This window comes from Rattus norvegicus, chromosome 2, assembly GCF_021556685.1.
Source record: "Rattus norvegicus strain SHRSP/BbbUtx chromosome 2, alternate assembly SHRSP_T2T, whole genome shotgun sequence".
Taxonomy (NCBI): Eukaryota; Metazoa; Chordata; class Mammalia; order Rodentia; family Muridae; genus Rattus; species Rattus norvegicus.
Window position 1 is genome coordinate 73,394,939 of NC_141535.1, and position 15,840 is coordinate 73,410,778.

The following is a 15,840-nucleotide window of genomic DNA, read 5'->3' on the forward strand; positions in this document are numbered from 1 at the left end:
CAGGAAATTCATATCTCAGCAGATTGCCTTATAAAGGAGGCTGTTTCATCAATAGTCTGAATTTCCTGATGGCCTTTAGATTACCTTTCAAAATTTAAAAGATCCACATCCCCCACACACATTGAAATGTCTCAATTATGACAATGCACTTTCATTAACTATAATCCCTTACTTTAGACTCGCATTTTGCTGAATAGTTACTTTAAAAAAATGGTTTTAGCTTTTCTAATTTGAAGTTTCTAACTCTCTATGAGTGGATGGGAAAAGTGTAAGCAGAAATACTCCACGGCCTTTGAATTATAGTCTCCTATTTTCAAAGTCTCATCAGGACATTGCCCTGCCCTCGAGCAGGTGCACTCCCACTGAGCTCTAGCTGTGACTCACTGTCTCTAATGAAATCCAGTCCATGCCACAGCTCCACCTTGCTCTCAGATTGACTGTCAGCCATTCACTTGGTGCATTTAGCAATAAATTTTCTATATCTGAACAGCAGAGGATTTATAGTGGGTGTTCAGCACAGACCTCCATTTCTTTGTCTTATTGGAGAACTCTCAAGAATATTGCATGATGGGCCATGCGATTGCAATACATCTGCTCATCCTTCAGTTCAAAGGATTTGGTGCAACTTCAGACTATTTATCTCAATTATGATTACCCAGACAGGCACAGGATTTAAATCATGGACAAATGAATGTTCCTATTTAATATTAAAAATAAAAGGAAGAAAAATTAACCCACACTCTGGGTTTTACATTTTGCTTTGTGTTTTGTCTTTGAGTTTAGTATACCTTAAATATGTATGGTTTTATATTTCTTGACACATTGATGAAAAATCCAAGTAACTTGTACTTGCTGATATAGCAAGCATTTCTCAGGAGCACTTTGATGTAATGCATGAATTAAGAAAGATTACCCCCATAGGGTCTCAAAGGAACCTCAGTTTCCAATGACTAAGGTGCCTACTTAACATAGCAACCAATTACTGACGAGCCCAGCTCTCCCAGCATCGTTAAGACCTGTAAATCTTTCTGCTCTTCTCATCCCACCCCCTTTACTAAACCCCTCCAACTCAGGGAATTGGCTTCCCTTCCCTTTCCCACTCTCTGTTTGATTATAAACTCTGCCAGATCCTGACAAATACAGAGGCAGATTCTCACAGCCAATCTTTGGGCTGAGCCCTGGGACCGGAGTGAAGGAGTTAGAGAAGGGACTGAAGGAGCTGAAGGGGTTTACAATCCCATAGGAAGAACAGCAATATCAACCAACCAGATCCCCCAGAGCTCCCAGGGACTAAACCAGCAACCCATTGCTCCAGCTTCATATGTAGCAGAGGATTGCCTTGTTTGACATCAATAGGGAGAGAAGTCCTTGGTCCTGTGAAGGGTCATAACCCCAGTGTATTGGAATGCCAGGGCACTGAGGTGGGAATGGGTAGGTGAGTGGCCAGTACCCTCATAGAAGATATACTTAAAACCATATTACAACCCTACACCATTTTCTCTTTCTTCCTAGCTACCCACCTGTCCTCTGACAGCTGTGTTCAGTCCAAATGTCTAAGATGAACCTGTGTCTCCAACCATACCTACTTACACTCATGTCTTTTTTCAGAAAATAGTTGATAAAACCTCGTAGCCCTCTTAACACACTTTTGGCTACACTGACTGTTCTTCATATCTACTTTATCCTACAGGGCCACGTGGTAAACAACACAACTTGTCAATGGTCCTTTGTTTAATTGTTTCATTTTACCTTAATTTACAACTGCCTTAAAAGTACTGTTTGGAGCTGGAGAGATGGCTCAACAATTAAGAGCAAAGGCAACTCTTCCAGAGATGCTGAGTCAATTCCCAGCCACTTGGTGGCTCACAACCATCTGTAATGGGGTTCAGTTCCCTCCTCTGGTGTGTCTGAAGAGAGTGACAGTGCATTCCAATATATAAAAGTAAATTAATCTTAAAAAAAGTTCCGTGTAATTTGAGAGTCAAATAATATTGTATGACATAGAGACATATTTTACTATAGGAGGATGTTTAAACATATAAATCCAAATAGATATTCTGTTGTAGAAGTGTGTACTGGGAACAAACATTTTTAAAAGGCAAGTGTAGATATATTGGGCCAGAAACGAGCAAGTTTTGAGAATTTGTTTCCTACAAAAATAAGGAAATAAAAAGAGAAAGGAACTGAAATTTTACAATGTTCATTCCCACTTCTTAATGTATGATTTACAAAATGAATGCCATCATGCAATAAGCGTGCTGAGTATGAGCCCAGCATAGTGTTCATGATGCCAATAGAAACTCTAAATGGAATCTGTAACAGTAAGAGATTCATTTATGGGAAAGATCTGCTCAAAGTCTATTAACGAAATTTGAAATTGGAATGTCAGTAACAAAATTAAGAAATTAACTTTTATGTTTCATTTCATCTTTCTGTTCTTGTCATTTTTTTACTCTAACTTGAACAGAACAAAGACTAAAATACTAATATGGGTTTAGAGACAATGCACAAAGTTTCAGTAAAATATGTATTATGCTTTATTGCTGACATACTATTATTTGAAAATCCAAAATATTTAATTTGCCAAAATTATATTTGTAACACAAATTTTAATTGTCATACATTTTGTAGGTTTTACACTATTTTGTTTCAATAACAATTTTGCAGTAATGTTACTGCTCCACCTGGTGGTAGAAATAATAATTTTTCATTTTTATTTTTAATAACAAAAATAATAGGGTATTATATTTAATTATTGATTTCAATAATATATAAAATTAATTTTAGGGTAATCAAGATAATACATATTAAAATTCCTTCAAATCACATATAGTGTTCTATATTTAACATGACCATGAATTAGACTATTAAGATTATATGTAAGATTATATATGGTTAAAAACTATTTTTAACTTTTATTCTTTTTTTTTCTTTTTTTTTTTATTAACTTGAGTATTTCTTATATACATTTCGAGTGTTATTCCCTTTCCCGGTTTCTGGGCAAACATCCCCCTCCCCCCTACCCTTCCTTATGGGTGTTCCCCTCACAACCCTCCCCCCATTGCCGCCCTCCCCCCATAGACTAGTTCACTGGGGGTTCAGTCTTAGCAGGACCCAGGGCTTCCCCTTCCACTGGTGCTCTTACTAGGATATTCATTGCTACCTATGGGGTCAGAGTCCAGGGTCAGTCCATGTATAGTCTTTAGGTAGTGGCTTAGTCCCTGGAAGCTCTGGTGGCTTGGCATTGTTGTACTTTTGGGGTCTCGAGCCCCTTCAAGCTCTTCCAGTTCTTTCTCTGATTCCTTCAATAGGGGACCTATTCTCAGTTCAGTGGTTTGCTGCTGGCATTCGCCTCTGTATTTGCTGTATTCTGGCTGTGTCTCTCAGGAGCGATCTACATCCGGCTCCTGTCGGTCTGTACTTCTTTGCTTCATCCATCTTGTCTAATTGGGTAGCTGTATATGTATGGGCCACATGTGGGGCAGGCTCTGAATGGGTGTTCCTTAAGTCTCTGTTTTAATCTTTGCCTCTCCCTTCCCTGCCAAGGGAATTCTTTTTCCTCATTTAAAGAAGGAGTGAAGCATTCACATTTTGATCATCCGTCTTGAGTTTCGTTTGTTCTAGGGATCTAGGGTAATTCAAGCATTTGGGCTAATAGCCACTTATCAATGAGTGCATACCATGTATGTCTTTCTGTGATTGGGTTAGCTCACTCAGGATGATATTTTCCAGTTCCAAGCATTTGCCTACGAATTTCATAAACTCGTTGTTTTTGATAGCTGAGTAATATTCCATTGTGTAGATGTACCACATTTTCTGTATCCATTCCTCTGTTGAAGGGCATCTGGGTTCTTTCCATTTTCTCGCTATTATAAATAAGGCTGCGATGAACATAGTGGAGCACGTGTCTCTTTTATATGTTGAGGCATCTTTTGGGTATATGCCCAAGAGAGGTATAGCTGGATCCTCAGGCAGTTCAATGTCCAATTTTCTGAGGAACCTCCAGACTGATTTCCAGAATGGTTTTACCAGTCTGCAATCCCACCAACAATGGAGGAGTGTTCCTCATTCTTCACATCCTCGCCAGCATCTGCTGTCACCTGAGTTTTTGATCTTAGCCAATCGCACTGGTGTGAGGTGAAATCTCAGGGTTGTTTTGATTTGCATTTCCCTTATGACTAAAGATGTTGAACATTTCTTTAGGTGTTTCTCAGCCATTCGGCATTCCTCAGCTGTGAATTCTTTGTTTAGCTCTGAACCCCATTTTTTAATAGGGTTATTTGTTTCCCTGCGGTCTAACTTCTTGAGTTCTTTGTATATTTTGGATATAAGGCCTCTATCTGTTGTAGGATTGGTAAAGATCTTTTCCCAATCTGTTGGTTGCCGTTTTGTCCTAACCACAGTGTCCTTTGCCTTACAGAAGCTTTGCAGTTTTATGAGATCCCATTTGTCGATTCTTGATCTTAGAGCATAAGCCATTGGTGTTTTGTTCAGGAAATTTTTTCCAGTGCCCATGTGTTCCAGATGTTTCCCTAGTTTTTCTTCTATTAGTTTGAGTGTATCTGGTATGATGTGGAGGTCCTTGATCCACTTGGACTTAAGCTTTGTACAGGGTGATAAGCATGGATCGATCTGCATTCTTCTACATGTTGCCCTCCAGTTGAACCAGCACCATTTGCTGAAAATGCTATCTTTTTTCCATTGGATGGTTTTGGCTCCTTTGTCAAAAATCAAGTGACCATAGGTGTGTGGGTTCATTTTTGGGTCTTCAATTCTATTCCATTGGTCTATCTGTCTGTCTCTGTACCAATACCATGCAGTTTTTATCACTATTGCTCTGTAATACTGCTTGAGTTCAGGGATAGTGATTCCCCCTGAAGTCCTTTTATTGTTGAGGATAGCTTTAGCTATCCTGGGTTTTTTGTTATTCCAGATGAATTTGCAAATTGTTCTGTCTAACTCTTTGAAGAATTGGATTGGTATTTTGATGGGGATTGCATTGAATCTGTAGATCGCTTTTGGTAAAATGGCCATTTTTACTATATTAATCCTGCCAATCCATGAGCATGGGAGATCTTTCCATCTTCTGAGGTCTTCTTCAATTTCTTTCCTCAGTATCTTGAAGTTCTTATTGTACAGATCTTTTACTTGCTTGGTTAAAGTCACACCGAGGTACTTTATATTATTTGGGTCTATTATGAAGGGTGTCATTTCCCTAATTTCTTTCTCGGCTTGTTTCTCTTTTGTATAGAGGAAGGCAACTGATTTATTTGAGTTAATTTTATATCCAGCCACTTTGCTGAAGTTGTTTATCAGCTTTAGTAGTTCTCTGGTGGAACTTTTGGGATCAGTTAAATATACTATCATGTCATCTGCAAATAGTGATATTTTGACCTCTTCTTTTCCGATCTGTATCCCTTTGATCTCCTTTTGTTGTCTGATTGCTCTGGCTAGAACTTCAAGAACTATATTGAATAAGTAGGGAGAGAGTGGGCAGCCTTGTCTAGTTCCTGATTTTAGTGGGATTGCTTCAAGTTTCTCTCCATTTAGTTTAATGTTAGCAACTGGTTTGCTGTATATGGCTTTTACTATGTTTAGGTATGGGCCTTGAATTCCTATTCTTTCCAGGACTTTTATCATGAAGGGGTGTTGAATTTTGTCAAATGCTTTCTTAGCATCTAATGAAATGATCATGTGGTTCTGTTCTTTCAGTTTGTTTATATAATGGATCACGTTGATGGTTTTCCGTATATTAAACCATCCCTGCATGCCTGGGATGAAGCCTACTTGCTCATGGTGGATGATTGTTTTGATGTGCTCTTGGATTCGGTTTGCCAGAATTTTATTGAGTATTTTTGCGTCGATATTCATAAGGGAAATTGGTCTGAAGTTCTCTTTCTTTGTTGTGTCTTTGTGTGGTTTAGGTATAAGAGTAATTGTGGCTTCGTAGAAGGAATTCGGTAGGGCTCCATCTGTTTCAATTTTGTGGAATAGTTTGGATAATATTGGTATGAGGTCTTCTATGAAGGTTTGATAGAATTCTGCACTAAACCCGTCTGGACCTGGGCTCTTTTTGGTTGTGAGACCTTTAATGACTGCTTCTATTTCCTTAGGAGTTATGGGGTTGATTAACTGGTTTATCTGTTCCTGATTAAATTCGATACCTGGTATCTGTCTAGGAAATTGAACATTTCCTGAAGATTTTCAAATTTTATTGAATATAGGGTTTTATAGTAAGATCTGATGATTTTTTGAATTTCCTCTGAATCTGTAGTTATGTCTCCCTTTTCATTTCTTATTTTGTTAATTTGGACGCACTCTGTGTCCTCTCGTTAGTCTGGCTAAGGGTTTATCTATCGTGTTGATTTTCTCAAAGAACCAACTTTTGGTTCTGCTGATTCTTTCTATGGTCCTTTTTGTTTCTACTTGGTTGATTTCAGCTCTGAGTTTGATTATTTCCTGCCTTCTACTCCTCCTGGGTGTATTTGCTTCTTTTTGTTCTAGAGCTTTTAGGTGTGCTGTCAAGCTGCTGACATATGCTTTTTCCTGTTTCTTTCTGCAGGCACTCAGCGCTATGAGTTTTCCTCTTAGCACAGCTTTCATTGTGTCCCATAAGTTTGGGTATGTTGTATCTTCATTTTCATTAAATTCTAAAAAGTTTTTAATTTCTTTCTTTATTTCTTCCTTGACCAGGTTATCATTGAGTAGAGCATTGTTCAATTTCCACGTATATGTGGGCATTCTTATTGTTATTGAAGACCAGTTTTAGGCCGTGGTGGTCCGATAGCACGCATGGGATTATTTCTATCTTTCTGCACCTGTTGAGGCCCGTTTTTTGACCAATTATATGGTAAATTTTGGAGAAAGTGCCATGAGGAGCTGAGAAGAAGGTATATCCTTTTGCTTTAGGATAGAATGTTCTATAAATATCTGTTAAGTCCATTTGGCTCATGACTTCTCTTAGTCTGTCGACATCACTGTTTAATTTCTCTTTCCATGATCTGTCCATTGATGAGAGTGGGGTGTTGAAATCTCCCACTATTATTGTGTGAGGTGCAATGTGTGTTTTGAGCTTTAGTAAGGTTTCTTTTACGTATGGAGTTGCCCTTGTATTTGGGGCATAGATATTTAGGATTGAGAGTTCATCTTGGTGGATTTTTCCTTTGATGAATATGAAGTGTCCTTCCTTATCTTTTTTGATGACTTTTAGTTGGAAATTGATTTTATTTGATATTAGAATGGCTACTCCAGCTTGCTTCTTCTGACCATTTGCTTGGAAAGTTGTTTTCCAGCCTTTCACTCTGAGGTAGTGTCTGTCTTTGTCTCTGAGGTGTGTTTCCTGTAGGCAGCAGAATGCAGGGTCCTCGTTGCGTATCCAGTTTGTTAATCTATGTCTTTTTATTGGGGAGTTGAGGCCATTGATATTGAGAGATATTAAGGGATAGTGATTATTGTTTCCCTTTATATTCATATTTGGATGTGAGGTTATGTTTGTGTGCTTTCATTCTCTTTGTTTTGTTGCCAAGACGATTAGTTTCTTGCTTCTTCTAGGGTATAGCTTGCCTCCTTATGTTGGGCTTTACCATTTGTTATCCTTTGTAGTGCTGGATTTGTAGAAAGATATTGTGTAAATTTGGTTTTGTCATGGAATATCTTGGTTTCTCCATCAATGTTAATTGAGAGTTTTGCTGGATACAGTAACCTGGGCTGGCATTTGTGTTCTCTTAGGGTCTGTATGACATCAGTCCAGGATCTTCTGGCCTTCATAGTTTCTGGCGAGAAGTCTGGTGTGATTCTGATAGGTCTCCCTTTACATGTTACTTGACCTTTTTCCCTTACTGCTTTTAATATTCTTTCTTTATTTTGTGCGTTTGGTGTTTTGACAATTATGTGACGGGAGGTGTTTCTTTTCTGGTCCAATCTATTTGGAGTTCTGTAGGCTTCTTGTATGTCTATGGGTATCTCTTTTTTTAGGTTAGGGAAGTTTTCTTCTATGATTTTGTTGAAGATATTTACTGGTCCTTTGAGCTGGGAGTCTTCACTCTCTTCTATACCTATTATCCTTAGGTTTGATCTTCTCATTGAGTCCTGGATTTCCTGTATGTTTTGGACCAGTAGCTTTTTCTGCTTTACATTATCTTTGACAGTTGAGTCAATGATTTCTATGGAATCTTCTGCTCCTGAGATTCTCTCTTCCATCTCTTGTATTCTGTTGGTGAAGCTTGTATCTACAGCTCCTTGTCTCTTCTTTTGGTTTTCTATATCCAGGGTTGTTTCCATGTGTTCTTTCTTGATTGCTTCTATTTCCATTTTTAATTCCTTCAACTGTTTGATTGTGTTTTCCTGGAATTCTTTCAGGGATTTTTGCGATTCCTCTCCGTAGGCTTCTACTTGTTTATTAATGTTTTCCTGTGTTTCCCTAAGTGTGTTCATGTCTTTCTTGAAGTCCTCCAGCATCATGATCAAATATGATTTTGAAACTAGATCTTGCTTTTCTGGTGTGTTTGGATATTCCATGTTTGTTTTGGTGGGAGAATTGTGCTCCGAATATGGCATGTAGTCTTGGTTTCTGTTGCTTGGGTTCCTGCGCTTGCCTCTCGCCATCAGATTCTCTCTAGTGTTACTTTGTTCTGCTATTTCTGACAGTGGCTAGACTGTCCTATAAGCCTGTGTGTCAGGAGTGCTGTAGATCTGTTTTCCTCTCTTTCAGTCAGTTATGGGGACAGAGTGTTCTGCTTTCGGGCGTGTAGTTTTTCCTCTCTACAGGTCTTCAGCTGTTCCTGTGGGCCTGTGTCTTGAGTTCACCAGGCAGCTTTCTTGCAGCAGAAAATTTGGTCTTACCTGTGGTCCTGAGGCTCAGGTTCGCTCGTGGGGTGCTGCCCAGGGGCTCTCTGCAGCGGCAGCAACCAGGAAGACCTGTGCCGCCCCTTCTGGGAGCTTCAGTGCACCAGGGTTCCAGATGGTCTTTGGCTTTTTCCTCTGGCGTCCGAGATGTGTGTGCAGGGAGCAGTCTCTTCTGGTTTCCCAGGCTTGTCTGCCTCTCTGAAGGTTTAGCTCTCCCTCCCACGGGATTTGGGTGCAGAGAACTGTTTATCCGGTCTGTTTCTTTCAGGTTCCGGTGGTGTCTCAGGCAGGTGTTCTGCCGCTCCTGTGCCCTCCCCCACGGGAGCCCAGAGGCCTTATACAGTTTCCTCTTGGGCCAGGGATGTGGGCAGGGGTGAGCAGTGTTGTTGGTCTCTTCCGCTCTGCAGCCTCAGGAGTGCCCACCTGACCAGGCGGTTGGGTCTCTCTCTCACCTGGTCTGGGAGCAGAGATCTGCTGCGGGCCGGGATCCGCGGGTGTGGGACTTCTGGTAAACACAGAACGTGCCCGGTCCTAGAGAAATTCTGCTTCCGTGTGTCCCAAGCTCACCAGGCAGCTTTCTTGCAGCAGAAAATTTGGTCTTACCTGTGGTCCCGAGGCTCAGGTTCGCTCGTGGGGTGCTGCCCAGGGGCTCTCTGCAGAGGCAGCAACCAGGAAGACCTGTGCCGCCCCTTCCGGGAGCTTCAGTGCACCAGGGTTCCAGATGGTCTTTGGCTTTTTCCTCTGGCGTCCGAGATGTGTGTGCAGGGAGCAGTCTCTTCTGGTTTCCCAGGCTTGTCTGCCTCTCTGAAGGTTTAGCTCTCCCTCCCACGGGATTTGGGTGCAGAGAACTGTTTATCCGGTCTGTTTCTTTCAGGTTCCGGTGGTGTCTCAGGCAGGGGTCCTGCCGCTCCTGGGCCCTCCCCCACGGGAGCCCAGAGGCCTTATACAGTTTCCTCTTGGGCCAGGGATGTGGGCAGGGGTGAGCAGTGTTGGTGGTCTCTTCCGCTCTGCAGCCTCAGGAGTGCCCACCTGAGCAGGTGGTTGGGTCTCTCTCTCACCGGGTCTGAGAGCAGAGAGCTGCTGCTTAACTTTTATTCTTGAAAGGAAACTTTAACCCATTAAAAGTATCTAAATATAAATATTTTAATGAATACTCCAGTAATCTATTATCTATGTGGTTATATATTCATGTTTCTTTAAGTTTTGCATCCTATATTATTTTATTGGTATTCATTACTCTTACTGATATTGATTAGGAATGCTTCTAAGATTGTATTTAATATTTAATCCACTTAAATAGAATTGGCATATAAATTTTTCTTAAAGTAGTTGTGATTTATCATGCTGTATTACTCCTTTTGCTCAGTTAAAATTCTACAGGATATTCTGAAGTAGACAGTAAAGCAATTCCGTATCATCATAGTCTTTAAACTGTCAATAAATTGCCTGTCATTTTATATTACAAAGTTTGATTTACTATTTATATCTATATTTTAAAGCAGGGTAGTCTTATTACATACTTCACTGATTCATCTACCTTTGCAAATTCTGTATCTCTTATCAGGCATCTTCCATCTAAAAGTTCCCGAGTCCTCCCCTGTTGGCTCAGCTATTGGAAGAATAAGAGCAGTAGATCCTGATTTTGGAAAAAATGCAGAAATTGAATACAACATTGTCCCAGGAGATGGGGGAAATTTGTTTGACATTGTCACAGATGAGGATACACAAGAAGGAATCATCAAATTGAAAAAGGTACAAGACTAATTTTTGGACAGTTGGCAAATTATAAAAAAAAAAAAACACAAAAAGCAGAGTAAGTACTAGATTTTTTCTTCAAATAGCAATATTTTAATTATGAACTCACACAATATATTTCTATGTTTATAGCTATACATCTTCAATATAAGATTAAGTCTTCTTAGTTGCCAATTTCTTCATAATGTTAGGATTAATTTTTAAATGAAGTAGAGACAATTGATTATACTAACATGGTTGAAATGATCAAATATGTGTTTACTCAGAAAATATAAATATGTAATTCACATTATAGGTAAGAGTTGTCATTTAGATAGAATATCACCTTGGAGAGATAATATGTAAGATAGAAAAGTCATTAAATGCTACAAGCAGAGTGTCAATAATGTTCTAGTCAAACCTTCACAGAGAATAATGCTAAAGAGTGTGGACAGTTAAGACCTGATTTATAAGTTTTTACTAGAGACAAGGAACAATTTGGAATAGGGCAAGGAGAGATGTGTGTCATATTCTGACTGGGAATGTGTCTTCATTCTGCTATGTTTAATGAATTTGAATGAAGATGAAGCCAAAGGTAAGATTCAGTAGAAGTTATAAAGAGTAATAAAGGAATCTACAAAGAGGAAAAATTAAAAAGTAGGTGTTTGACAGAAAGATAAATAAGTAGAGAAGAGGTGATGGGGAGGTGGTAGAGTTCTTGCCTGTGGATATTTTCTAATCAGTTGCTTCAAGCGTCCTTGCGAAAAAATTGTTTGCACAGAGGGATGTAAGATGGGATTGTGAGCCATGTGAACTCCTTCATTAAAATGCTTTCTGTCATAGAATTTCACCATGACCATGGAAACCTATGAAAACACAACTATGTTATGGAAACATAATTAAAAAAAGAAATTAGTACACGGTAGAATTTTGGTGATGATAACCCATAATATAGACAATTTAATATGTTGCAATTATTCAGTGAAATAATGTTGAAAACTTTGGAAATTCGGCCTAGAGCATCCATTGAATGGTATAAGCAAGGTTTAAATTGCTCTTCCAGGCAAGCCTTGAAAAGAATTGCCTAGGGACTTCCACAGAGCTACAACATCACTTATGAGCTTTCAGAAAGGATATTGGGCAAGAAATAATATGTGATAGTTTGACCAGGAATCTGGCTTTACTCTGCTCTGTTCTAAGAATATGAATGAAGATGAATGCACAGATTAAAATCTTAAGGGTTTTGAGGATGGAAGGGTGTAAAGAGGAGCTGAAAGTTAGGGGAAGAAGACTGAAGCCAACAGAGTATTTGAAGGTGTTAAGGAGATTAGCACCGTTAAAGAGAAATCTGGGTTTTCTGCAGTGGGAATAGTCATGTGCTTCATTCATGTAAATAATCAGAAGCTAGTGCAGGAAGTGGGCTACATCTTGAACCGACAAGAGAACTTGATAACAGATTCCACATGGTATTTGTTTGGAACACAAAGAAGCAAGTTGAGGGAGTTACAGGGAGCAGATGAGTCGAGGCACTGCGGCTAAATTGGAATCCCTATAGAAAAGTAGTATTTTTGAATTTCTATTGAGGTGATGAAATACCATGATTAAAAACAGAATTAGGATGGAGAGGATTTATTTTGTTTCTATTTCAACATCACTCATCATAAAAGGCAGTCAAAACAGAAACTCAAACTTGAGAGGAAAGTCAAGACAGAAGCTGATGCAAAAGCCATGAGGTATTGCTGCTTACTGTCTTGATTATCATGCCTTGCTTCGTCTGTTTTGTTGTAGAACCTAAGACCTTGGAATCCAGGGATGGGAGCACCCCCAATGACCTTAGCCCTTCTACATTAATTAAGAAGATGCCCTACACCTGAATGCTAGGACATAATATTCACAGTTGAAGTTCACAATTTGTGTCAAATTGACATAAATCTGGCTATCAGGGTCACTAAGAAGTCACTGAACTCAGCTGTGATGAATTAAAGACGTTTTAGAATTTAATGAAAATAAAGGCACAACATACCTGAACTTATGGGACACAATGAAAGCAGTGGTAAGAGAGAGGAAAAAAAAAACCTGCCTCCAAAAAGAAAGTAGAGAGAACATACACTAGCAACTTGACAGCATATCGGAAAGCTCTAGAACAAAAAGAAGCAAATACACCTAAAGAAGTAGTCAACAGGAAATAATCAAACTCAGGAATGAAATCAACCAAATAGAAACAAAAAGAACTACACAAAGAATCAACAAAACCAGGAACTGGTTTATTGAGAAAATCAAGAAGATAGATAAATCCTTAGCCAGACTAACCAGAGGGCAGAGAGACAGTATCTAAATTAACAAAATCATAAATGAAAGGGAGATATAACAACAGAAACTGAGGAAAATCAAAAAGTTATCAGATCCTACTACAAAAGCCTATACTCAACAAAACTGGAAAATCTGAATGAAATGAACAATTTTCTAGACAGATACCATGTACCAAAGTTAAATGAGGATCAGATAAAATATCTAAACTATCCCATAACATCTACAGAGATAGAAGCAGTTATTAAAAGTCTCCTAAAAAAAAACAGTACAGATGGGTATAGTGCAGAATTCTATCAGCCCTTCACAGAAGACCTAATACGAATACTTTTCAAAATATTTCACAAAAATAGAAACAAAAGAAACACTACCCAATTTGTTCTTTGAAGCCAAAATTATGCTTATACCTAAACCTAACAAAGACTCAAAATAGAAAGAGAACTCAAGACCAAATTCCCTTATGAATACCAATGAAAAAATACTCAATGAAATTTTCAAAAACCAAATCCAAGAACACATCAAAAAGATCATCCAACATGATAAAGTAGGCTTCAGCCCAGGCATGCAATGGATGGATCAATATATGAAAACCCATCAACGTAATCTGCTACATAAACAAACACAAAATAAAAAACACATGATCATCTCATTAGATATTGAAAAAAACATTTGACAATATTTAACACTCCTTCATGATAACAGTCTTGGAAAGATCAGGAAATCGAGGCCCATACCCAAACAGAGTAAAAGCAATATATAGCAAATCAGTGGCCAACATCAAACTAAATGAAGAGAAACTTGAAGCAATCCCACTAAAATAAGGGACTAAACAAGGCTATCCACTCTGTTCCTACATATTTAATATTGTACTCAAAGTCCTAGCCTGAGCAACAAGACAACCAAAGGAGATCAAAGGGATATAGATTGGAAAGGAAGAAGTCAAAATATCACTATTTACAGATGATATAATAGTATACTTGTGTCACTCCAAAAGTTCCACCAGAGAACTAAGCCTGATAAACAACTGCAGCAGAGCAGTTAGGTACATAATTAACTCAAACAAACCAGTAGCCTTCCTCTACTCAAAGGATAAACAGGCTGAGAAAGAAAAGAGGGAAATGATACAATAGTCAAAATAATATAAAATACCTCGGTGTGACTCTAACCAAGCAAGTCCACAGATCTGTATGACAACAACTTCAAATCTCTGAACAAAGAAACTGTAGATCTCAGAACATGGAAAGATCTCCCATGCTCCTGGATTGGCATGACTAATATAGTAAAATGGCCGTTTTGCCAAAAGCAATCTACAGATTCAAATGTCGTCCACATCAAAATTGCAACTCAATTATTCATAGAGTTAGAAAAAGCAATTTGCAAATACATTTGAAATAACAAAAAAATGAAGGATAGTGAAAACTATTCTCAACAACACCAAAAAAAAAACCTTCTGGGGGAATCACCATCCCTCACCTCAAGCTGTATTACAGAGCAGTAATAATAAAACTGTATGGTATTGGTGCAGAGACAGGCACATAGACCAATAACAAAGAATTGAAGACTCAGATATGAGCCCATACACCTATGGTCACTTGTTCTTTGACAAAGGAGTTAAGGCCATCCAGTGTAAAAAAGATAGCATTTTCAACAAATGGTGCTGGTTCACCTGGAGGTCAGCATGTAGAAGAAATCAAATCCATCCATTCTTATCACCCTGTAAAAATCTTGAGTCCAAGTGGATCAAGGACCTCCACATTAAGCCAGATACACTCAAACTAATAGAAAAAGTGAAGAAGAACCTCTAGCACATGGGCAATCAAGAAAATTTCCTGAACAAAGCACCAATGACTCATGCTTTAATATCAAGAATCAACAAATGGAACCTCATAAAATTGCAAAGCTTTTGTCAAGCAAGGGATACCCTTATCAGGACAAAACGGCAACCTACATATTGGCAAAATATCTTTATCAATCCTACATCTGATAGAGGGCAAATAGGCAATACATACAAAGAACTCAAAAAGTTAGACACTAGAGAGCCAAATAACCCTATTAAAAATTGGGTACAGAACTAAACAGAATTCTCAGCTGAGGAATACCAAATGGCTGAGATGAACCTAAAGAAATGTTCAACATCCTTAGTCACTGGGGAAATGAAAATCAAAACTATCCTGAGATTCCACTTCACACCAGTCAGAAGGACTAAGATCAAAAACACAGGTGACAGCAGATCCTGGTAAGGATGTGAACAAGCAGGAACACTTCTCAGTTTTTGGTGAGATTGCAAGCTGGTACGACCACTCTGGAAATCAGTCTGGAGGTTCCTCAGAAAATTGGACATTGTATTACCTGAGGACCCAACTCTATCACTCCTGGGCATATACCCAAGATGCTACAACATATAACAAGGACACATGCTCTACTATGTTTATAGCAGCCCTATTTACAATGGCCTGAAGCTGGAAAGAACCCAGATGTCCTTCAATCGAGGAATGGATACAGAAAATGTGGTACATTTACACAATGGTGTAATAGTTAGCTATTAAAAACAATAACTTCATGAAATTCTTAGACAAATGTATGGAACTAGAAAATATCATCCCGAGTGAGGTAAGCCAATCACAAAAGAACACACATGATATATATTCACTGATAAGTGGATATTAGCCCAAGTTGCAAGTCACAGACCACAGGAAGCTCAAGAAGAAGGATGAGCAAAGTATGGATGCCTCTGTGCTTTACAAAAGGGGTAAATATTCGTAGGAGGAGATATACAGTCAAAGTTTGGAGCAAAGACTGAAGAAATGGCCATTAGGAGCCTGCCCCACCTGGGGATCCAGCCTACCAAACCTAGAAAATATTGATAAAGCCAAGAAGTGCATGTAGACAGAAGCCTTATGGTGTCTCCTGAGAGGCTCAGCCAGATCATGAGAAATACAGAGGCGAATGCTAACA

General features: G+C 38.8%; 1 protein-coding gene across 2 annotated transcripts in view; it reads left to right on the forward strand.

Moving 5' to 3' along the window:
* Positions 1-15,840, forward strand: part of Cdh12 (cadherin 12) — a 1,210,919-nt gene that overhangs the window by 1,086,056 nt on the left and 109,023 nt on the right. For both annotated transcript variants that reach the window (XM_087621288.1, NM_001427475.1), the window contains 1 exon segment: positions 10,409-10,596. In XM_087621288.1, coding sequence (XP_087477414.1) covers positions 10,409-10,596 — 188 coding nt within the window.